The sequence below is a fragment of the Ctenocephalides felis genome, unplaced genomic scaffold (assembly GCF_003426905.1).
Source record: "Ctenocephalides felis isolate EL2017-DRISC unplaced genomic scaffold, ASM342690v1 CF-g0.4_SCAFFOLD_01170, whole genome shotgun sequence".
NCBI classification, from domain to species: Eukaryota; Metazoa; Arthropoda; class Insecta; order Siphonaptera; family Pulicidae; genus Ctenocephalides; species Ctenocephalides felis.
In genome coordinates this window covers 85,551,629-85,577,869 of record NW_020537324.1, presented here as the reverse complement: position 1 = coordinate 85,577,869, position 26,241 = coordinate 85,551,629, and the positions used below count along the sequence as shown (strand labels likewise).

General features: G+C 27.6%; 4 protein-coding genes across 4 annotated transcripts in view; 2 read left to right on the top strand and 2 right to left on the bottom strand.

Annotated features, from left to right (window-relative positions):
* The window catches only part of LOC113367867, a 3,609-nt gene extending 2,775 nt beyond the window's left edge, over positions 1-834 (bottom strand). Inside the window, exon 1 of the mRNA XM_026609444.1 lies at positions 712-834. Coding sequence (XP_026465229.1) covers positions 712-834 — 123 coding nt within the window. The remainder of the gene's footprint in view (positions 1-711) is intronic.
* Positions 835-7,405: 6,571 nt separating this feature from the next.
* Positions 7,406-12,981, top strand: LOC113368378 (kinesin-like protein KIF3A). Its single transcript, XM_026609925.1, has 13 exons — positions 7,406-7,660; positions 8,491-8,536; positions 10,021-10,270; positions 10,329-10,527; positions 10,606-10,803; positions 10,876-11,071; positions 11,136-11,230; positions 11,296-11,375; positions 11,439-11,619; positions 11,689-11,925; positions 11,991-12,116; positions 12,190-12,330; positions 12,853-12,981. Exons 3-13 carry the CDS (start codon positions 10,041-10,043, stop codon positions 12,874-12,876), a joined length of 1,707 nt encoding a protein of 568 aa, XP_026465710.1. The 5' UTR covers positions 7,406-7,660; positions 8,491-8,536; positions 10,021-10,040; the 3' UTR covers positions 12,877-12,981.
* A 234-nt stretch (positions 12,982-13,215) lies between these two features.
* On the bottom strand, positions 13,216-20,172 carry LOC113367866 (ecdysone 20-monooxygenase-like). The gene is made up of 10 exons (XM_026609443.1): positions 19,959-20,172; positions 17,188-17,392; positions 15,469-15,662; positions 15,176-15,410; positions 14,939-15,110; positions 14,780-14,877; positions 14,699-14,731; positions 14,557-14,635; positions 13,920-14,495; positions 13,216-13,326 (listed from the first exon to the last, which is right to left on the bottom strand). The coding sequence occupies exons 1-10, from the start codon at positions 20,170-20,172 to the stop codon at positions 13,216-13,218; spliced, it is 1,917 nt and encodes a 638-aa protein (XP_026465228.1).
* A 5,003-nt stretch (positions 20,173-25,175) lies between these two features.
* Positions 25,176-26,241, top strand: part of LOC113367865 — a 19,523-nt gene continuing 18,457 nt past the window's right edge. The window contains 1 exon segment of the mRNA XM_026609441.1: positions 25,176-25,279. Within this exon segment, the coding sequence (XP_026465226.1) occupies positions 25,176-25,279 (104 nt within the window).

Sequence of the window (26,241 nt, the reverse complement as noted above, 5' to 3'; positions counted from 1 at the left end):
AAAAAAAATGTTCGAATTATTCAAAAAATCAGCCCCTAATTAGAATAATAGTTTTTTTAAAAATTAGTATATTTTTGTAGTACTTAACTACAGTAAATAAAGTTCTTTAAATAATCATCTCTAATTCGAAAGATTTTTTCCAAAATTGGTTTATTTTGGATTTTAACAGCAATAAATATTTTTCTAAATAATCACCTTTAATTAGAAATCTAGTTTTTTTTGAAATTTGGTGTATTTTTTTACCTAAGCTACAGTAAATAAAACTCATTCCAATCATCTCTGATTAGAAAAAAAAATCTCTCAAAATTGAAGTATTTTGACCTTAAGGGAAGTAAATAAAATTATGTAAAAAATCATATCGAATTAGAAAGAAAATGTTTTTTTTTCAAAATTGTTGTATTTTGATCTTAGTGATAGCAAATCATTTTTTTTTCATAAAATAACCACATATCTTTGGGATTCTTTTTTTCAAAACTGGCGCTCTCTCAAAATTGATATTTGGTAGGTAAAATAATCACCAAAGTAAAGAACGAAAAGATTATTTTAAATTTGTCTTTTATTAAATTATTTTATCTTAACGTCAGTAAATAAATTATAAATAATTAGCAAGCTATAACAAGAAAAAAATAAGAAAATTCAAAATTGAACAAGGAATTTTTCCCAAAATTGGCGAATTTTTATTTCATTAAATATAATTATTTATCTAATCACCTCTAATTCATCTGGTTGCAAAAACTGCACGATCTTCTCATCCGAAGGAGTATCAATAACATTCAACTCCTTCAGCATCGGAAGAATTAAGTCCAGAAACTCGGAACCGGATTCCTCGTCCATTTCGGGGGGTGCAAATAGACACAAAAAACAGCCAAATGAAACAATTATGAATGTCTCACATTTACAATACACTATTAAGTGATCGATTTAGATATATTTATATTATTTTATACTAATGTTTATTTTTCTTAATGCGATTTTTAAACGGAATGTTATCGCGCGGAATGCCGAGTCGGTACTGACTCTTATTACTGACAGTCGCAATCGGCTGGCACAGAGGCTCGCGGTTCGTGGTGCTCTTTTCCGCACAATGGGGGCCATTGAAGACAAATATGAGGCTTAAGATTGAAATTTTATCGAATAACGGTAAATTGAGACAGGTAGAAAAGGTGGATAATAGGTATTTAGGGTACTTATGCATTTTATAAAAAGAATTAGTAATTATGTTCTTGGATGTAAAGTGGAAGGGGCACTTTGGGAGACATATTATATTCTTATGGTACATTATTATATTTAGAAAAAAATGTATGTTAATTCTAATTAGAGGTGATTATTTAAATATATAGGTGAACTATATGTATAAGCTTTAGAAAAGGAAAACTATCCTAGAAAATGAATATTTGTCAAAACATAACGGAGTCTAGGATAATGAATCAAATGAAGAAAATTTCATTATATTAATTTTTTATTTTTTATTTATTTATTTATAAATATATAAATATTCGCAAATGCCAAACCGTGTTTTGGTCGTTGAATATAAATTAAGAGATGACTAACATCCAAACAGGATTTGCATTAATTTTATGCAAAAATATTATTTGTAAAATTGTCTATTTTTAATAATTTCATTTAGTGTCTAAACATCTAAAATATACCAATTTTGAGAGAATAATTGCAACAGATTAATATAAAATTACACTGATTTCAAGTCTAATAAAAAAAATTAAAATTAATCCTAATTAGGGGCGTCCATTGATCACGTGATTAATTTTCAAATATTTTTCGACCCCTCCTCCTCTCTTGGGGATATATAAAAATCTGCATAACATAAATTAAAAATTAAACGTTTCGAAGGTGTTTTTTATCATATTCAGCGACATTTATAGAGAATCCAAAATTTTTTGATAAAAGTGAATTCTGTGTAAACATTAATGGATTTTGTCGTTTTTCAATATAATTAGCAGGTACAATTCTGAACTGATTTTGAAAATTTACAAAAGGTTCGAAAAATATCAGTTAAAAATCTTGGAGATTAGTTTCTTATAAAGATCGACCGGGACGTTTCTTTGTAATTTTTGTTGACTTGAATTTTTGACGATTTTAATGAAACTTTGCATAATAATAAAGTGGTTGGTCTAAAGTTTAGACTCTAAAGTAACTTACGAATTAATTATAGGCTTATGAACAGTGATTTAATTATAAAAATGGATTAATGGGGCGCCCCCTAAGGCAAACACCGTGTAAATAGAAAATTTCATCGTCACAACTTTAAAATTTGTTGAATCTGAATTCTTATTAATATATATTTTTTGTTTTTTTTTTATATAGCAAATTATAAACTCTGCTATGTAAAATAAAAAAAAATCAATCTTATTAATTTGGTCGATTATTTATATCTATCGGGAGGTTTATGCAAACTGCCCTAAGAAAAAATGCCACTTACACCTTGTTTTAAGGATGTCATTGCTTTTGAAGTCGTTTTGGTGTTACATATGGAAATAACCTATGACGATTTTTTAATATTTATTTATAAAAATTTCATCACTAAAACTACAAATGTATACAAATTTCTTCACTAAAACTTAAAATTTTAAAAATTACTTCTTTAGACTATATACTTTTATATATAGAAAGTAATTTTGTTTATTTTAAATTTGCATTAATCATAATTTCCATATGAGACTTAATTAAAGCATTATAGTACACCACTAGTTTCTTTTTTTTATTATAGGTTGTTGCTAATAAGTAATAGTTAACAATAACATTCATAGAAATACTATTAGTAAGTTAAATCGATATAATAACTGTTTGGATATTTTAAATCATTATAATAATTCTTAAAATCAAATAATTTATTGTAAATCTGAATAAAGGTTTTTTTACAATATTACTAAATTTTACTAAGGACGTTATTACAATAATAGTAAAAATGTCTAAGGACATCTAATTTTCAAAAATTTTTATGCGGTAGACAAGGCGCCTTCTTATTTATCAAATTTTTATTACCAATTTTGGATGTTTTCTTCATTAAAATAAAGTGTGTCATTTATTATTTCTCATCTCGAATGCTTTTATTTCGTCAGTGGCACCGACATTGTATAATAAGTATATAAAATAAAATTATTGATTCATTTTTCAAGGTTTCCGAGAAACTAGTTGGTACCAGTTGCAGTCAAGGGGGCCCCCACACGGCCCCACGTGCTTTCATAATAAATCTACTCTCTTCCATCAATAAAAGACATTTTATTCGCGATGTAAAACACTCCTAAATGTATATACAAACATTCTAACGGAAAAGTTGAAAATAATTCAATTATAATAAATTATTGATAATTATTACAATAGTAGATTCTTATTGCAGAACTAGTGGTGTATGGCATCGTGCCTTAAGGCAAATTGCTGGAACTTCCCGTACCGTAATGAAATATTCGAGAAATTTTAAACGTTTTCAAATATATTATTACAAATACTGTAACTTTCATTATTTTTGCTATCTTGTTATATCTGAGCAAGTTAAATGCAAATCATAAATCAACTTATCTCCAGAACATTAACAATCGTCATTTCAATTCGAATTCAATTTCAAAAAAAAAAATATGTGCCTAATTTACACAAAATTGAAAAAGTGCTCCCATAGTCACAGTCTAAACGCATTTGCAAATAATTCTGTGCGACATTTTCACTTATACTGTGCTTGGCAGAGCGGCATTTTCACATTTTCACATTTTTAATAGTTTTCACAAAATTGGAAAAGTCTAAACGCACTTGGGTAAATATTTGCACCAGAGTGGCGCTTAGACTGTACTTAGCCTGGGGAATTTTTTGAATTTTTAATCCAAAATTACAAAAATATTTTTTGAAAAAAAAAAAATTGAATCAAATTTTTTTTTCCAAAAGCAATTATTTTGTTGTAACAAGCAGAAAGTTCTTTGAATCATTTAAATCGGACACTTAGTTCTCTCAAAAACTGTCATTTTTTTAACATTTAGCAGTGTATCTCCGAAACCGCTGGGCCTACCTTTGCCAAAAACTAATAACCACTTTTCCCTGTCATTACGAATTGAATGTTTTTTGGATCATACAAATCGGATGATCCGTTCTCTCAAAAACTAGATTTCTATTTTCTGCACTCTTTGCTCCATATCTCCGTAAGGGCTGGACCTGCCTATGCCAAAAAGCAATCAGCACATCTCCCTATCAATAGGAATCGAATGTTTTTTAAAACCATTCAAATCGGTTGATCCGTGCGCCCGAAAACGTGGACGAAAAAATGCGGACATACAAAACACACACACACACATCCATTAGTTTTCTGAGGTATGCCTTAAAAGAAATGCAACATGAAAAATGAAAATTTTCAATTTCGATTTTCGGCCCATTGCTATAACTATCCTTCGGGAAGTTAATAATTACATTATTATTTAATTTGAAAACATTCGAATATTTAAATATTTTAAATTTTCGAGTTACATTTTATTGATTTAATATATAATCATTTTTTTACTAATAAATTATTAATTTCTTAATAATTGGTAAAACTTAGATTTAAACTGTTATTGTGCTTATTGCAAAAGAAATCATATTGTAATTTCGATATAAATATAAAATTAGTAGTAAATGACTTTATGCCTTAAGGCAAATTGCTGGAACTTCCCAGGCATAATTTAAAATTTTTAAAAACTTTTTTTTATTTTTTTTTTATTTTTGCTTATTTTTAACAATCAGACTACAATACAATCTATAAGTTAAAAGTTATGGTATTGAAAATTGAAATCCAGAAGAAAAAAAAATAGAATAAAAGGAATTAAAGAAAAGAAATAGAATAAATAAATGAATAATATATATAATAATATTTAAAATAATAGTTTTTTAAAATGAATAACCGTTTATCTTTTCCCCCTGATATGCAAGCAATCCCTACATCTACCATTCTTATCAGTTTTCTCCTTATCAAAAATGCGTCATTAATTTTCTAATTAAATTAAATTTCATCAATTAAAATAATGTAAACTGAAGAATTGCCTAATTAATTTCTTTTTTAATCATTTAATAGCTCTATTTGAAACTAAATACGCCTCGTCATTGAATAAATAAAACAAAACTAGGTAAGGCCCACGTCCTAGTAGAAAAATCAATAATTCCGCAGTTGCCATGACATCTTCGACATGGAAACTTCAAAAACACAATTTGTAATAGATATATAATATTTATTTATTTAATATTAAGAGTTTTAAACGGTTTTAATAATAATTTTATTTTTTATAAATTTTATTAATAATTTTATGCTAGTGTAAATTTGTTTTGTGCAGTGACAGTTTGTGGATAAAAATGTTTTTAATAAATTAATAACAGTTATAAAGTAATTGGATGTTTTAGGATACAAATACAAAATGCCTGTAAGTTGTAATAATAATAATAATAACTAATTGTGTAGTTAATAACAAAAATTGTATAGGGTTTTTAAGGTTATTTTTAAGAGAGTGTTTGTATGGATTTGTTTATTTAAAATATTTTTTCATAATAAGCATCAAGGTTTTTTCAATATCAGATTTACCGGAAATCAATAATGTTATTCTAACGGTTAAAATTCAATTAAAATGTTGTTAAGTTTAATGAAGCCAATTCTTGGATAAAATATAAATGCTATGACGATGCTATGTTATGGGTCTATATTCGTATGAGTTGGTAAAAACGATCATAAAAACTAACTTCACGCATTTGTTATCCACAGAAAGTTGCACTCATGATAATATAGTTTTTTGATTTTTGTGCCTTTTGGAGGTTAGGTTTTATGTGTAGAACGCCTGATCGCACGGCAATTACATAGCTTTTCGACAATTTGTGACTACTAACTCATACGAAGATAGACCCATAATATGGCATTGTCATAACATTTTTATTTTATACAAAAATTGGCTCCACAATATATGATTTTCTATAACTATATGGATAACTGCGTTTTGGAGGTTAGATTTTATGTGTAAAACGCTTGATCGCACAGCAAATACACTATTTTTTGACAGTTTGTTTTTACTAACTCATACGGATGTAGATCCTTAATATAGCATTGTCATAACATTTTTATTTTATCCGAGAATTGGCCCCATAATTGTTTTATGTTTAATAAGTAACAATATATAATATAATATCATTTATGTTGTTATTACAACTTTATATATTTTGTTTATAATTGCCAATTTCGTTTTCTTGACGTTCCTAGTCATTCTGAATCGTTTGGCACCAACATCGTCGTGTTTGTGTATGTGAGACAAAAATTGGCCTAAATTTAATTGAAATATTATTATTCAGATTGTTAATTTATATGGTAATTTATTAACAATACATATGTACTATAATTATTACCATTAACTTCCTAAAAGAGTTTATACTTGCTAATTTTATTTCCTTGACGTTCCAAGTCATTCTGAATCGTTCGACCCCATAATCGATTGTGTATGTATGTGAATTAAAATGTAATTTAAAAATTGTAAATTAGATTGTTAATTATTATAAGTTTAATTCGCACAATATAATATAGTTATTATCATTTGTAATATTATTACCTTTCCAAAGAAATTTATATTTGCTTATTTTGTTTTCTTGATGTTCCAAGTCATTCTGAATCGTTTGACACCGAAATTAGAAGAAAGTGTGTTTATATGAGCCAAAATTTGACTTTTTATCGAAATTTTCTCAAAAACGGCTAAACCGATTTTAAAAATTCAAAAGCCATTGATGAATATCTATATAGACTCACCTTGATTATTTTCGCATAATGGTCAGCCAAGCCGTTTTTTTAAAATTGGCACAATTAAAGTGCAAAATTTTTTGTCAACGTTTTTGCCAAACATCCTGAGCCGATTTTAAAAATTTTGAATCTCCTTACTGCCTTAATGACTAATTTTGTTTTCCTGACGTTCCGAGTCATTCTAAATCGTTTGACACCGAAATTAGAAAAAAATGTGCGTATAGGTGAGCCTAAATTTGACCTTTAGTCAAAATTTTCTCAAAAACGGCTGAACCGATTGCAAAAATTTAAAAGCCATTTGATGAATATACTATAAAGACTCACCTAGATTATTTTTGCGCAACGATCAGCCAAGCCGTTTCTTTAAAATTAGCAGAAAAGTGCCAAATTTTTCGTCAACGTTTTTGCCAAACATCCTGAACCGATTTTGAAAATTGTAAAACTCTTTACTGCTTTAATGACTTCAAATTGTTAAAGTGCTGAATGATGACACACCTACAGTGCCGAAACGTACAAAATAAATAATTTAATTATTTATTGCTTTTCATATGTACTATTAGGCTACAAAGAAACATTTCTAGAAAATGTCTCAACAAAAAAATTAAAGTTTATAAATAAATATACTAATTTACCTGTATCCTTTATCCTTTATCTCAGGAGCCAAAGCAGCCGCCAAACAACGGCGAAGTGGAAAACGTCCGGGTCATAGTCCGCGTGAGGCCCTTAAATGCCAAAGAACTCGAACAAAAATGCAAAAACATCATAAAAGTCGACACTTTGGCCAAAACGGTGACCGTTACAAAGCCCAACGCCTCCGCCGGCGTCCAGCCTAAGACTTTCACCTTTGATTGTGTCTTCGACGAGGACTCCAAACAGGCTGAATTGTACGTGGAAATTGCTCTACCTTTAATAGACAAGGTAATAATAGATAATAAACTTATTTACTAGATAAAAGATAATTATGTAGTGCAGATTTTGTATCCGCCATTTTGTTTGACTTTTAGAAATTTATATATTATATATTTACCAGTAACGGTTTCTGTAAAGTTTGAAGTAATCTTGTTTTCAGGTTACAAACTGGTTGTTTATTGGTTTAAAATCACTTTTATTTTATTTTGATTTTGATTTACAAGATCAAATATTATTATTTGGCATAGCTTTCGTATCCGCCATTTTATTTGACGTTTTGAAATATTCATATACAAGATACATATGATAAATATTACCAGTAACTGTTTCTTCTTTGGAGTAATCTTGTTTCTTGGTTGTAAACTGGTTATTTATTTATTTAAAATGACTTTTATTTTAGTATTAAGGACTTATATAATATAATTAATATATTTAAATCAAAGATTTAGTTTGAGCGGCCATTGCAATTTGTTTAGTTGTTCAGTGTTAACAAACATACTGACAACTGAAAAATATTTAAAAGATGTAGTGCCAATTTTTACAAATTACAATATTTTTATTGTCATATATAGTGTAATTATGAATTAAATATATAATTATATTTTGAAATTAAAAGGTTATTAGCAAATTATATGTGTCATAATCATATTAATTTTTAAAATAAGTAAAAAATAAACTGAGCATATTTGTGACATCAGTTACCAACTTCATATTCGTTGCGGTTTTGACAGGTCCTTTAAATTTATTGTTGCGTTTGAATATTGAAAAATATTTCTGTTTTTTAGTTAATAGTAATATAAGCATTAAATATTTATATTTTAATAATTTGTTCTTAACAGGTGTTAGAAGGATACAATGGCACTATCCTGGCGTATGGACAAACTGGTAAGATTTAAAAAAATATTTTTAACCCAGTATTAAAATTTTAGGTATAAATCAGGGTAATAAATAATCTGTAACTATTCCTGATTCATAGCCAGTGCTGGATTTACAGTAGGGGCAATCGGGGCTACTGCCCAGGGCGGCAAATTTTCGGGGGCGGCAAAATTTGGATAGTGAGAAAAAATTCTATACGACATAATCAACTTTTTTAACAACATTTTTTATTTAAAGAAATCTAATTAACAAAACATAATACGATTGCAATGCAAAATTTGGGTTGAAATAAACGTTAACTAAAAATTATTATTTTGCCTTGCCTCCCTCTCCGAACGTAAATTATCAAATTGGTTAATAAGTTATCAAATTTGGCAGGTTGGCTCTAATATAAAGATCCGTAAACAAGCTGAAAGTTTAAGAAAAATATGTTCTTCAGTTCTCCAGCCCTCTTAAAATATACGTATTTGTGCACTTCTAAGCTTATAGCGTCGAAAAAAAAACTATTGACTCATGGCATTGTGCCTTAAGACAAGTTACTGAAACATCCCGTACTGAAAATTACATTTTATAAAGAGCTTTAAATTTTATTAAAAAATGAAAAAAAAAACGGCTAAAACACATTTTTTGTATTTCGAAATTTTTCGAAAACTATGAACTCTTTGCAAAGCAATCGCGCTGCGTAGCTGTTTCAGAGAAAAAGTATCGAAACTCAATTACCATTTTTCGTAATTGCCTGTACCAAAAGCTAATCGGCACGTCTCCCCATCAATACAAATCTAATATTTTTTAATTATTCAAGTCGATTTCGAGAACACGGATCAACCGATTTATGATTCAATTCCTATTGATAAGGAGACGTGCTGATTAGTTAGTGGCCAAGGCAGGTCCAACTGTTTTGAAGATAGGGGTCAAAATGCCAAAAATAATAATTCAGTTTTTGAGAAAAAAGCGTCCAATAACATTCGAAAAAATTTACAGAATGAATAACTGCTTAAATTTGTGGGGGGCAGGATTAGCGGTTTCGATGATCTAATAAAAAAATTAGAAAAAGAAACATTTGGCGGCAGAAGTGTTCATAAGACATATGCACATTAAATTATTTTAACATATTAAATAATTAAAATATTTTAAAGATATTATAATAACAAGTATAAATTTTGTTTACATTTATATAAGTTCTGTAACATTGTTTATCAATTAGACTGCGACGCGGCGCTTACGCGCTTCTATATTTTGTCCCACGCAGCTGAAGCAGCGCGATTGCTTTAAAAAAAGTTCGAAAATTCGTAAAATTTCAGGGATGGGGCGGCATTTTTGTCAGTGCCCCTGGGCGCCAAATTTCTAAATCCGGCCCTGTTCATAGCAATGAATTATAGAATTTTTTCTATATGTACCATAGTAATAAATAATATAAAGTAACAAACTATTTCTGTAATTTAAGGAAAAAGGGGAAAACAACAATTTGATTACATTATTCTTTCTATTCTCAGGGACTGGTAAAACCTACACAATGGCTGGCCTGCCCACATCCCCCGAATCTCGAGGAATTATACCGAATACATTTGCACATATTTTTGGACACATTGCCAAAGCTGACGACAGATACAAATTTCTGGTTAGAGTCACCTACTTAGAAATTTATAATGAGGAAGTCCGAGATCTTTTAGGCAGAGACCCTACTAAAAGCTTAGAGGTCAAGGAACGACCTGATATAGGTGTTTTTGTGAAGAACCTATCAGGGTAAGAGTAAGAAATTTTATTTAATAACCAGATGTATTTCAGTCGATGTTTTTTGTAGATATGTGGTGCATAATGCTGACGATTTGGATAAAATTATGCAATTGGGCAACAGAAATCGAGCTATAGGTGCTACAGCTATGAATGCTGAGAGTTCTAGGTCTCATGCTATATTTTCGATAACAGTAGAATCTAGTGAAATTGGGGAAGATAGGCAGCAGAGGGTTAAAATGGGCAAATTGCATCTTGTTGACTTGGCAGTAAGCAAAATAACTATTCTTGTTCATAGTTCTGGTTATTATTACCACCATGAATAAATGTTTTTTTTATTTTTTTAGGGTTCTGAAAGGCAAAGCAAAACATTATCATCAGGCACAAGACTCAAGGAAGCAACTAAAATCAATTTATCACTATCAGTTCTTGGAAATGTTATATCAGCCCTAGTCGATGGTAAATCTACTCACATCCCCTATAGAAACTCAAAATTAACCAGGCTTTTACAAGACTCACTTGGTGGAAACTCAAAGACAGTCATGGTGAATAAATAAAGAATAAATATAAACTTTTGATGTGTTTATTAATATTTATTGTCGATATCTTTTTTTTAGTGTGCTAATATTGGTCCAGCCGATATAAACTTTGATGAGACAATATCAACTTTACGTTATGCCAATCGAGCCAAGAATATTGAGAATAGGGCTCATGTCAACGAAGAACCAAAAGATGCTCTTTTGAGACATTTCCAAGAAGAAATTGAGGAACTTATGCGGCAGCTTGAGACTAAAGATAATATACCTGATAATGGTTAGTTTGACAAAGATTTCTTTGTAATATAAAGGTGTTTCTAATTTTTTTGTGTTATTTTTAGAATTAGCTAGTGCTTCTGAGGAAGAAAGTGAAGAAGGCTCTGAAGGATCTGAGGATGAATTTGGGGGACACAAGAAACGACGGAATAAACAGGAGGTAATTATATTATAAATTTTTTAGTATAGATTATTACAAATGCAATGCTGTTATTATTATTTTAGGATGAAAAAATTGATAACGAAAAAGACGAAGACGATAGCCCCATGAAAAAGTCCCATGAGGTCGAACTAAACCAAACAAAGTAACTATTTGTCATCTTAATTATTTATAATTACATTTTTATTACCAATTATTTTGCTTTCAGGAGTGAGCAAGCGATGTTAAGAGAAAAGCTATCAAGTCTGCAGAATAAAATATTGGTCGGTGGAGAAAATTTGTTGGAAAAGGCACGAGAACAAGAAGCCCTGTTGGAAAGTTCAGCACAGGAATTAGAAAGGCGAAAAGCTAGCGAGAAGTCTTTAATAGAAAGTATACAACTCAAAGAGGTAATTAACTAATTGAATTCTTTTTGTATAAATATATAAAGTATATTTAATATTTGTTTTTTCTACCAGGCTGAACGTTTAGACATATCAGAACGCTATTCTACTCTCCAAGAAGAATCTGCTGTTAAGACGAGACGTTTAGAAAGACTAATAAAAACGTACCAGGTGTCCAGGACGGATATTGCAGATCTACAGCAGGAAAACCAGCGGGAAATGGAAGGAATGTTGGATAATGTCAGAAGTCTCACCAGGGAATTGCAATTGACTGATTTGATATTGGATTCTTATATACCAAAAGAATATCAGGTATAATAATAGAATAATTTAAGTTTAATTTTTTATTATTACACAATTTTTATTTACTTCTACAGAAAATAATTGAAAACTATTCCCACTATAATGAAGACATCGGTGAATGGCAATTGAGAGGTGTTGCATTTACAGGAAACAATATGAATAAGCAATTAATTAATAAAACGACAACACACAATAAAGAGGTCAGTTTAAATGAACTTTCAAACTTCAATATAAGTAGTTATGGTTTATTTATAATGTTTTGCTTTTCATCAGCCTGAACCAATGGATCTGTCCCACGTTTATCTTTCCTACAACACTCAATCGTTGACAGATCCTGTCAGGGTGAAGTCGAGTTCTCAGGCAAGATCACAATCGAGCAAGCATAGAGTTTCTGGAGTACCCAGGCCCACAACGGTAAGATCATTTTTTATACTTGAAGAATTTTATAATTAGAAATTTGTACGTAAAATCATATTTTATAATGCCCTTGATCTAAAAGGTTGTAATTGAGATATGTTAAACCTAAAACATTCTTTTAAATAATAAAAATATTAAGAAGCATATGTTAGTAACAAAAACAATGATTATAAGCCTACGGTTTGGCATATACTATCCCCAAGCGTTTTTAACAATGTAAACATAAAAGTATTTTCAAATAATTATAACTTTTTACTTATTTATTATAGAAGGTTGTAATTTGGTTACGTTATATCTTAAACATTTCTTTAAATTATAAAAATATTAAAGTACAAATTGTTTAATAATGAGAAAGTGTTTTTAGTGATGGGGATCATCACTAAATTTAGTCAATCTAAATTTAAACTAATATTATAAAATTCGTGTACTTTGCATATCTAAAATTCAAAACTTTGATTTAATTTTCAAATCATAAATTAATATTAATAATTCTTATCTTGTTCTCTATTTTTGTTTCAGAAACGCCAAACGAGAACGACTTAAGATTTTAATTAAACAGTATTAAAAGTGGCTTTTTAGATTTTAATGATATTTTAAACAAATACATAATATATTCCCTATATATATAAACAGATAGATAGAAACGCTTTAATCATAGATTACAATTTTATTTTAATATAAAATTTTTATTCAATATAAAATATAAATATTAATACTATTAAAATCTCTAGTATTAAAAATTTAGTCATGTAATATCTAGTCAATTTAAATAGAAGTTTAAATATTATATATATATATATATATATATATATATATTACTATAAATATATAATAAAAATCTAACAAATATATTAATACTCTGTTTTCTTCCACTGTGTATATTTATTCTTGTCTATCTCTTAATGTAATGTTGACGGGTGCTTGTGGTCCTAACAAAAACTCAAATTTCATATCGAGGTCTTCTTCAAATTCTATCTCGAAGGAACTGACCAACTAGAAAAATAAATATTCAATAGAATTATAAAATAATTTCAAATACTAATCGTGATAATGACATTTTGTTAAATGAAAAGTTAACATGTTATGATTTGCACTCAGTGGTTATCTTAACTAAACTAAAAGATAGTTACATCAAACAATATATATTTATTAGTAGTATATTGGAATTTATTGAGTTCGGCACATTTTTTATCTTATTATAGTGATAATTAAATATTTTTTATATTTGAAATTAAAACGTATATAATTTAAAATTATGACAGGTTTGAACCACTGTGAAGTTGCACGCAGGTGTGAAATATAAATATTTAAATAATAATTAAATAAGATTTACAGTTAATAAAAACAATTAATTATCAGTATTGTATTAAATACGTAAACAAATTATGTACAATTAGATAAATTTGAAAATATTATTTACTGATTTTAATAACAAGTTCAAAAAATTACAATGCGGGTAACATCGTTTGCGCAAAGTGACAGTTTAAAAAATGGCGACTTAACTGGAGAAGTAAACAAACGTACGTAAATCTTATAATATATTTAACTATATCTAAACTATTATTTTTATCATTCTCAATATTTACCGTAGCAACTACAGTCAGTAATTCCTGATCTACAAATCGTTTTCCTGGACACATCCTTCGGCCAACACCAAAAGGCACTACAAGACTCCTAGCTAACTTTCTTCTCTCAATGTCCTCTTGTGCATCTACAGTACTGTCTTCACTAACATTAATCGGTAATGGTTCATTTAAACCTATTCTATCATCTTGCAAAATATCACTTTTGTTTTGAGTATTATTTATCACATTTAAATGAGTTCCAATTGATGTATCTATTATGTCATCATTTTCAGGTTCGCTGATGTCAGATGTATCATCATTGCCTGTACCATAACCAGTTTCACTCAATTCAGAACCATCGTTATCGAGTAAATCAGGATTTGTATCAGGTATGTGTGTGTTTACTTTATTTATTTTATCGATAAGTTCTTTGATTTGGTTTTCGATACCACTGTTTGTTGATAAAGACTTGGTTGATAATACTGATTCAATAGATTTGTTATATAAATCTAACCATCGTTCTGGAACAAATTTTTTGGCATTGATGAAGTTTTTTTCGTCTCGACATGCCAACATTGTTTGGCAAAGAACAACAGTCTGAAAAAAATAAACATTACATTTTTGTCAAATCAATAGATCAATTATAAGTTATACTTACCCCTGTGGGTAAAGTGTAGCCACAAATATTCATATCAGTTTCTAAAACACGAGCTAAACAAAATGCTGTTGGAGTCAACCTGCAAATAAAGGCAGAAAATATTATTGAATACTTTATCATATACAACAATAATTATTATTACCTATATGTTTCTGTGATGCAGGCTTTTGTGTAACTCATTGACGATAAGTCTTTTGATGAAAGTTCTTCGCTTGAATCAAACCTGTCATTCTTTATATTGTTAATTTCTTCCAAGACTTTAATTTGGCAGGTTTTGTGTCTCGATAAGTTATACAGGACAAAGGTTAAGGTATTCGCTAACTAGAAAAAGATTATTAAGGTTGAGTGTAATTTGGGTATATAGTATATATTATTATCTTACTGTTTCGATCCCTGCTGATATAAAATCTATGATAGCAGATTTTTTATCTCGAAGATCTAAATCCTGGTTTGCAAGTATTGATTCGAAGACTGCATTAGTTGCTCTCGGTTTGTAGCTGTCGTTTGGTTTGGTCCTTAAATCCAAGGCTTCGTCTACCATTTGGGAAACTATACTGTTAACAAGGAACAGTATACAGTTGTCAATACAATATTTATGTAATCATTTACCAGAGCTTACTTGTAAATGATCTCTTCGCTTCGTTGGAGTCTCTGATAGGCGTCTCTTTGGTTTGCTTCGCCGGTTCCAAACAAACATTTTCTGAGGAAGCCTACTTTACCACCTCTGGCACCAAAATAGGAGTCTCTTTGGGCCACGAAAGCATCTCGGACTGATTTTGATAAGAGTTCGGCTTGTAGGGACAATTTTGTTTCTAGGAAACCCATTCGGCGACCTAGCATCAGGGCGCAGGAAGCTGGAGAAAAAATTAAGGATATTTCATTGTACATTTTATTTAGAATTTTGTCAACTACCTTCTAATCCTAGTCTATCTGCATAAGTCTCAAATCCTTCCACGACTCCGGTGTCAGGGTTCCGTACCAGCCTCAAAAGGCTGACAAAGTCTCGACAAATATCGTTGAGAGTCGGAAGGAACCCCGAAATCGTCCTGGGGCTCGTCAACTCTGGCGTCAGGCTCGTCCTTAATTTGTGCCAGGAGGGACCCTGCCTAAAATTAAAAAAAAAAATGAAATATATTTCATAAATGGAATTTTGTATCTATTTCCTTGGTGATTTTTTATTTCTCTCCCGGATATTTCTTTCTCCTATCGATTTATTATATTCCGACGCGTATAAATTTAATGTCTTTGTTTTCGTCCGATGGCAACTTTGTTGCAACAAATTAATCGTTACAAATAATATACAATAATAACACTAAATAAATAAATGTTACGATGAAAATAATTTTAATACGTAAGTGTTATTGTAAGATAGCATTGTGATTGCGTTATTACTCTTTCGATAAATTTGTACTCGTACATTCATTTTTGAATTATAAATAAAATATTTCACTAATGTAAAATTAAACTAGTGGTGTATGGCATCGTGCCTTAAGGCAAATTGCTGGAACTTCCCGTACTGTAACGAAATATTCGAGAAATTTTAAACGTTTTCAAATATATTATTACAAATACTGTAACTTTCATTATTTTTGCATTATCTTGTTATATCTGAGCAAATCAAATGTAAATCATAAATCAATTTATCTCCAGAACATTAACAATCGTCATTGCATTTCGAATTCAATATCAAAAAAAAAAATAGCTAAGTTGTCTAATTTACACAAAATTGAAAAAGAACTGCCATTTTTTGCACATTTAGCTCTGTATCTTCGAAATGGCTGGACCTGCCTTTGCTAAAAATTAATCACCTCTTCTCCTAATCATTACAACGGATCATTCAAATCCGATACTCCGTTCTCTCAAAAACTCGATTTGTATTTTCTGCACTCTTTGCTCCGTATCTCCGTAACGGCTGAACCTGCCTTTGCCAAAAACTAATCAGCACATCTCTACCTAGTAATAGGAATTGAATGTTTTTTAAACCATTCAAATCGGTTGATCCGTGCGCCCGAAAACGTGGACGAAAAAATACAAAACACACACACATATAATTTTTTTCTGAGGTATGCCTTAAAATGTTCAGAAACCTTCAAAACGTCGAGGAATGCAAAAATTTTCATTTTCGATTTTTGGCCCATTACTATAACTACTACCTTACGGGAAGTTAAAAATATGAATTTCTTTAGAAAAATACATAATTTTACATTATTCGATTAATATAAATGAAATATTCGAGAAATTTATTAACTATTAAAACCGTTTTGCTACGAGCGTCGTCTATGGACGACATGCACTTAACGACCTGTTTGTACGAATATCGACTTTTGCTTCAAGTTTTATCACTATCAGTTAAATTATTGAGAATTCTAATTTGTTAATGTGTTTTTTAGTTTTTTAGAGTGTAATTTATAACTTTTAACAACTCGGTCTACTAAAAAATATTATTTCTACTTACTCGTTCGTACGAATGTCGCATATAGACGACATCCAGTATATCGACTTTATCGCTCTGAGTTAAATTATTAAGAATTCTAATTTGTTAATGCATTTTTTAGTTTTTTAGAATCTAATTTACAACTTGTAACAACTAGGTCTACTCATAAATATTTTATCTCTATTTTTTCTACTTACTCGTTAACTATCCCCGAACTGGCATATCTGTCAGGCCTACTTCTCCTGTATTTGGCGACTATTTCCGTCGGAGGCCTAGTGGGAAATCGTGACGGGTACCGGAGCACCCTTAGCAAGTCGCGGGGGTGGGACCCAGTTAGGGACACCACTGGTACCGGAGGGGCTCGGGAATCGAGGATTATGGGACCGAATTTCTGGTGCATATCTAAAAATAGAAAAAAATTAATGAAACACTACACAAAGGAAGGACATTTTTTCTATATAATTTAAATTCACCGGAGTAAAAGAAAATAACAATATATAATTATTATATCTGTAATTATAATTATATAATATAATCAAGTACGTTTCGACATTTGATATATGTCATTAATAATTTCCTTAATTTTCGTCATTTCGATTCAAAATATGTCCTTTACATTGTTCCCTACGTCAATGTCCTTCTTCCTGTCCCCGTCGAACAGCAGGACCCCGTTGTCCATTTAAATTACATAATCTGTAAACACACGCACGTCCTTTTTTATTTCCATTCTTTTTATTCGTCTTATTTTTTATTACGTCCATTAATAATATCCTGTTTATCTTGTTCTCTCCTCTCTTCTTGTTACCGACGCTCCTTTTTATCCTTTTTCCACGTTTTTTATCCTTTTGCTTTTGTCGTTTGTCGTTTCGGAATAAATGACATACGGGCAGGGCCGCATTGGTAAATGAAAATAGAGGATTCGGAATATTATATTAAGATATAAAATTTTGTAGATTTTCTGAAAATGTTGTAAGTTGTCTAAAATGTTGTAGATTTTCTGAAAATGTTGCAAAATGTCTGAAAATTTTGTTAATTTTCTGAAAATATGTAAGTTGCCTGAAAATGTTGCAATTTGTCTGGAAAGGAAAATATAGTAGGTTGTCTGAAAACGTTGTTAATTGTCTGAAAAAGTTATAAATTGCTTAAAATTTTGCAAATAGTCTAAAAATGTTGTTAATTATCTGAAAATATAGTAGGTTGTCTGAAAATATTGCTAATTGTCTTGAAACGTTGTAAATTGTTTGAAATTGTTATAAATTGCTTGAAATGTTGTAAATAGTCTGAAAATGTTGTTAATTGACTGAAAATATAGTAAGTTGTCTGAAAATATTGCTAATTGTAGTGAAATGCTGTAAATTGTCTGAATTTGTTATAAATTGGTTGAAATGTTGCAAATAGTCTAAAAATGTTGTTAATTGACTGAAAATATTGCTAATTGTCTTAAAATATTGTAAACGGTATAAAAATAGTCTAAAATTGTCTGAAAATGTTGCAAATCGTTTGATAATTATTTCATTTTGGAAATTAGTGAAATCCTTAAAAAATTGATTACTAGTCACGGTTTCTTAATGAGTTAATACTAAATTTTTAATAAAATTCAGGTTAATCTTAATTAAAAGATTTACATTATTATATTCACAGTGATAAGCTGATAAAAAATATAGATAAAATCAGATATTTCTATTTTAAAATGATCCAGAGATCTTGAAATGAAAATATTTTTATTTTCAATTTTTTTCCAAAATCATCAGAAGGTCCTGAAACAAAATTTTCATTTTCTATTTTTCCCAAAATTAGAAAGTCCTAAACGGAAAATATTTTTATTTTGGAATAATCAAGAAATTCTTAAATGAAAAGATAAGTAGATGATTCTAAATTTCTTTTAAAAATGATCAGGAGGTGCGAAAATGAAAAGATATTTATTTTCTATTTTTAGTTAAAAGTTCATTAAGTCCTAAAATAAAAAAAAATCGTTTTTTTGTGACTTTAATAACTTACTCTCAGTAAGGAATTCAATATATTTCTGTGCCCAAGTACCTTCCAACGTGCGATTATTTTTTTGTTTTTTTTTGTTGCAAACAACCAATCAGGTTTTCTGCGGAAATGACCAATGGTAAATTATATCAGAGGATGACACTAACAAGAAAAAATGTAAATAAAGGCGGATTTTACTCGTACACTGAGGACAGATCTTATCTCTAAATTTTAATAATTCACTAATTATTTAATAATTATGTAATATTTCAAATTTATAATTATTCATTCAAAATTTTTTTTTAAAATATTATTTTGTTTTCTTTTTTCAAAGCCATCTCCGAACTTATAGTCACTTCGTGTTGCCACATTACTCCCCTTTTAGTTTTCCTCAGATATGCCAAAAATCAATCAAAATGGTTAATTAGGCTCTACATATTTTTACTAATTATTATAATCGCTAAATATTCTAAGACATAAATTATATGAATAATATATTTAATAAACAATAAATTAGTGAAATAAAAATAATAATTCATAATAAAAAAATAATAACAAATAAATTGTTTGCATTACATTTACTAATTTTTGGGTTCGGTACCAATTAATGAGAATTTTCAAAATTCTTATAAGATTCCCTAGATAAAATTCTTATAGGATTCTCATTAGATTGTTTATTTTCTTCTTGAAATTAAAAATTTAAAAATTAATATTGACTTTTTTTAACTAGTACTTATAGGGTTCCGTACAAATGTACATTATTAAAAAAAATATTTATACTAAAAATATTTAAAAATTAAAGTTTAAATTGAAAATAATTAAAATTTAAATTAAATTTTAAATTAAAAATATTAAAAAATTATATTCAAAATGACGAGTTTTTTCTGCCAATTAAAAATTTTTAAAGTTCAATCAAATTTTCAGAACGATGATTTTATTCTACCATACTATCGACAGTACAGTGGGCTGAATTTTTTCAATTTTTATTTTTTACCTTCGTAAGCTTCGTGCATTTTAGACAAATCGTATTTCCACAAATAAATCCATTTCGTTCCGAACAAAGGCAGGTGCAGAGGTCCTGGGATATCCTTTGATCCTTTCGGGACACTTTCATCATTTTTATCTTTTTTTATTAATTTAACACTTTTTAATAAAACGTACACACTTAGAAATAGTATGAACACAATTGGAAAAAGTAATAACACCATTGTAAAGGATAAAAGATAAAAAATTTAATATTTTATTGATTATTTAATTTTAAACATTGTTTATATATTTTGATATTTATACACGAGTTTTAAAACTAAAAGTTGCATTGATAAAATTTTAATAGTTTCACACTATTATTATAAATTGTTTTTATATATAAATCTTATGGTCACATTTTTGTTACTATTGTTTTTGTAAATTATTTATTTAATCCATTAATCAAAAAGTCTTGTTTAAGTATTTATTTTAAGTAAATTAAATAAATTATTGAATTTCCTTGTAACATAAATGTCCACATTTATTTTTAAAATATATATTTAAATTTTTTAAATTTTATATATAGTTTTAATATTAAAACTGAATAATTTATATTTTTTTCAATTCGTTTACTTTATTTATAAAGGTTCAGTACTTTTTTCCTTTTACCTTTTTTCTGGGCAGTTTTTTTTAATTGAGTCACATACTAGAACAAGTAATTTCAAATCAAGTTTTTTCACATTTTTATAATTTTTAAAATCATTTTCAATCCCATTTCTTACCTATATAAAGTTCGAAATAATAAAAATGTTATAAACAAATATAAAAATTATAAGTTTTATACACTAATTTATTAATTGTTTATAATAACATATATAAATTTATTTTAAAATTTTACACACATTTATTTTAAAATAGACAAACGTAATTGATTTTAAACAATTATTTGATATTTTTTTATTAATGTTTTATAATAAATATAAATTTAAATTGTTTTCATATAAATCGTTTGCATATAATTTTGTTTCCTCAACACATTTTTTTTTAATAGAAATTAATTTCTAAAGACATTTTTGTTAATTTTTTTAAAATTGGAACACATCTAATTAATTTATTCACTAATATTTAAATTGTTAATATTTTTTGTTTGTTTTAAATTTTAAACCTGAATTAATATAAAATTGAGTAAACATTTTTATTTACTCTCATTGACGTAGGAGACAAATTTTTGTTAATTTTATTAAACATTTAACAAACTACACACATTAGTAATTAATGAATTCACTAATATATAAATTATCAATATTTATATATATATAGATTTCTGACTTTTTGATTGAAATTCTTATAAAATTATTAATATCAATATTTGATGATCATTTTTAAAAATAATTTATCAAAATCCATTAATTAAAAAATAAGACACTTTTATAGATAATTTACATTCACAAATATATTTTAGTTAATTATTATATTAATTATTACATTTTGATAGAATTTTTAAAATCTGACTTTTTTTTAAATAATTGTAATTCTTCATAAAATTAATTTGATAATGATTGTTATATTTAAAAAATTAGTGATTTTTTCGTAGTTTTTATAATTTTTTGTCAAATTATATGATTATATAATAATTAATTTAAACACAATTTATCTGAATATAGTAAATAATATGATATAGACTATGCTTATATAAATAATATCCATAAATTTATTTTTAATATAAATAAATAAATGCTTTTACTTAATAATTAGTATGATAAATTAAATGCACAATTTTTGTCATTTTTTTTAAAGTTGTCCATTTTAATATATTTTTAATTTTATAAATTCTTCAGATTTTTTGTTAGCTAAACTATTTATTTATTTATTAATAAACAATTTAAATTTATAGAATTTCATATTTTACAATTTCAATTATTTTCTCACAAATAAATAAATAAATATTTTATTAAAATTTATGATTTGGTTTTAGTTTATTATTTATTTATTAAATAATAAATACAAAATAATCAGCAAGTTTAGTAATAGTCATATTTAAATCACTAATAAATTATTTATGCACACAATTTTATTACTTTTCAGCCACTTGTTTATTTTATTAGTTATTTCAAAATTAGTTCGAAATTATTAATAAAAAAAAACTTCAACTTTTGCTATTTGGGTCTTTCTTCGTTTTTTTACTAATTTAAATGTTATAAAATAATAGTTGATTTAATGTTTAAATTTATTTATTTAATATGAATGTCAAAAATTTAATTATTTAATATAAATAATATAAAATATAAATATTTAAAGAAATCTATTAACACTTGAGTCACATAAGCTTTTGTTTTACCAAAATCACTTCACCAACAGAGTTTTTTAAATTCATCATTTATTTATTTTAATAAACTATGTTTTAATTATACACATTAGTAAAATCACCAATAAACAAATATTATCATAAATTATTTATTTATTTATAACAACAAATTCACTGAACAATATTAAATCTTGCAACACTTACAAATTCTTTGAAAGAATTCCCATACAAATCCTCCAGAACCAATATTCATTAAAAATAATAATGTTTGATATTATTAAAAATTATATTATTTATTTATACATCTAAATAGTTTATTTTAATTTCTGAGTACCAAATCACCAACTTTAATTTTTTTATAACATACAAATATTAATATTTATAAATTGGAACATTTGAGATTTTGGCTTTTGAAGGTGTCCTTCGAAAATCACTTTAAACTACTACATCCTTTATTTTGGGTTTGTCATTTATTTATTTATTTGTTTATGTATTTATTTATTTAAATTATAAACAATTTCTAAATTTGTCACCAATAAAAAAGTGCGTGCAAACGGTTCGAGTTCGAATCGAAAACTGAATGGGAAGAAATGTCGAAGGAACACTTTTAATGTAATACTACTGTTGCTCGTTTCTTCTATATATATATATCGATATATATATATATATATATATATATGTGATATTATCATTATATACATATATACAAATAAGTTCAAAAGATATTTAAAGACAATTCCTATGCAAGAGCTATATAAAATTTTATTATCCACTTTCTACTAATCTTACCATGACAAAATCTACTCATGTATATATGTATTCAAAAATTATATTTCTATATGAAGAAACATTTATTCTTGATAATATTATAAAAAATTCTCACTGTAAAAAAATATATGAAGATTTTTGTTAGATTTCTGAGGAAGCAATTTCTGCAATCTATAACAACTATTTAATAGAAGAGAAGCTTATTATTTAAAAGAAGAGAAGCTTATTTGGATGTTAAAGGAATATATTTTTCTAGAAAAAATTTGTAAAATAACATATAAGGATAAGGAATCTGGATAATTTTATAATACGAAAAATTCTTACTGCTTTATATTTTTTTTAGATTTCTGAGGAAGCAAATATTGAAACCTATATCCTTATAACCTTAATAGAAGAGAAGTTTTTTATTATATCTGGATGTTAAAGGAATATATTTTTACTAAAAGATACTGGCGAAATAAAATGTAAGGATGAGGAATCCGGGTAATAATTTTAGAAAAAAAAATCATATGTGTATCAAATAAAGACTGAAAAGCTTTAATACAAATTAGCAGAGCTTTCATACGTTTTAAGTACTACTTTGAGTTTACTAGTACTACGTTTTAAGTACTCTTTTTTCGTGGATAAAGCTCATACATTATTTGAAAGACATAAATGAACAAAATACTTGATTAATAATTATTTTTGAAAAAGAATTACATTTTTAATTTAACACATTTAATTCAAGCGTGTTTAGATTTTGGTCATATATATAACTTATAATATAACATAAAAAAATGAATTTTGAACCACTAACAATAAATTTTGTACATTTAACACCTATTTTCGACTACAATTTCTTTCATAACAATATTTCCCTCAAATCACTTTTTAAATTTTGTTTTTCATGTTTCTGTGTCCTGTGCCTCTGCTTTTAATTCCCTGTATTTTTTTTTCTAGGGATTTATTTGCTTCTAATTTATTATCAATAGTTGATTCACCAATATGAGTCTTATCCTGTTTTTTTCTATAACTTTATTTAGAAAAGTTAATTCCAAATTTGTCAGATGTTGCTCTTTTCTAGTCTTGAAAATGAACATATTTTTTATATTTTTTCACTCCAATTTCAACCTGAGTGAATTTTCTATATTCAATATGAATCAAAGATTTTTGAATCATCAAAATTGGTTTTCCTGAAATTATTTCAGATCTCAATAAATATACATATTACATACTCTATTTTTTAATTGGTATATCAGGAAAATTTAGGGATTTTAAAAAATAAAGATTTAAAAATGTACGATTATAATTAATTTACCACGTGGGGGGGTAGGAAAGGGTTTAAAAATAAATCTCAAAATATCACTTTTGGGGGAGGGCAAGTCTACTGAGGTATTGTGTGTATTTATTTTTTACCTGAATATAACAAAAATCCAAAATTTTTTAAATAAAAAAATTCAAAAAATTTACGATTTTTTGCGGGTACAAAAATTCTTAAAAATTGATCACGTGATTAATCGACGTCCCCTTATATACAATATTCTTGAATAAATAATTTTGAACATCCCGAAGGAGAAGTTTATGTTTTTGCCAGAAAATCTAATGCTAATCTTATGTTTTCTCGATATTTTAAGTCATTCTGAATCGTTTGACGCCAAAATTGAAAAGAATATTGTGATTGAGCTAAAATCTAGACATTTCGTCGATGTTTTTTTCGAAAAGTGCTACACCGATTTCAAAAATCTAAATGCCTTTTGATAAAACTCAATCAGGCCTTTTTTTCGTAATTCATTTCATTGGCTGAAGTGTTTACTTAAGTACATTATTAAATAATGTTATTATTTACACATATTTGGAATTCTTGCACTTTTATTAATCACGTGATTTATAAGATATTTAAAATTAACCCTCTCTCCCCTATCCAACTTATGTGTATTTTAGTATCTAAAAAAATCTTAAAATTTCTGAATTTTTTTGAAAATTTCGATTTTTTTTAAATTTAGGTAAAATACAAATATAATGTTTGACTGGACCCCCTCCCCCGCGTGATGTTTCGTAATTTTTTGACAAACCCTTCCTTTCCCTTGAAGCCTCACGTGATTAATGGACGCCCCCTTAGACCTTTATTAATAAAATTTAAAATTAAAAGTTTAATTTAAATTTAAAATCTTAGTAGGATTTGATTAATTTTTAATGGAACGAGTTTTAGAAGAACCTAGGTTGCGGATGACGGAAAAAGGTCGTGTTTTCAGGATTCACTATCCTGCTACCAATTTCCCTAAGATAAGATTTCTAGGGTTGGTTATTTTTCAAGAGGGAGTATAATAAAATAAAACAAAACAAAGCAAAATTTTTTTCCTTAACATTTTTTTCAAGTTGAGACTTAAATCATATTGATCAATATATACTATCATACATAATTAAAAATTATAATTAATATCATTTAATACACTTCCTATTTCTAAACATTGGTCGTCTCGGTTTCAAGATAACGCCGACGATTTGTTGCTCATTATTTTAATATTTGTTTTAAATTAATCACAATCGATGATGTACATTTATGTATCATTTATTTAGTATTTAGTATTTGAGTGTTGAATTACAATCGATGATGATGATAATACGATTCTTACGACTAAACACGTCGTCGACTACTTATTTATCGTTACAAGAAACGTGACACTCTCGGACATCGACGTGCAAACCTGCAAAAATCGACAGATTAATAGACAATCGATAATAGAATAATAATAAAGTTGAAACACTTTTAACATCTGGTATCAAGCAGTAGTGATATTCATTTCCCTTGGAGGTGAAGATCCAAAATTTGTTTCCCAGTCCAAGTTTCCAAAATAAACATTTTTATTCAATTTCAATAAGTTCAGTGTCTGAGTTTGTGTGTCTGTGTCCCAGTCGTGTGTTGAAATCTTGAAATCCAATATCGACAATATCGAAATTCAACACGGGATACGAGTTAGACGACCAGACGCCACGAGCAAAATCAAATTTCAAAAATTATTCATTGGGGCCCCCTTGGGGCAGACGCTCTTATAACATGACACCATTTCGGTTGTCCTAGATTATCGACTGGGGAAGAGGAAAAGGACTCTACTTTTATAAATTGATTTGCTTAACTTCTGACTTCTTCGATACGTAATATTTTGTTGCCATTTTAGCATTTCTACTCAAGTTTTTTTTCTGAATTTGTAAAAAGTATTAAAACGTGAAGACATCCAAATAAAAGTTTATTTTCGGGAAT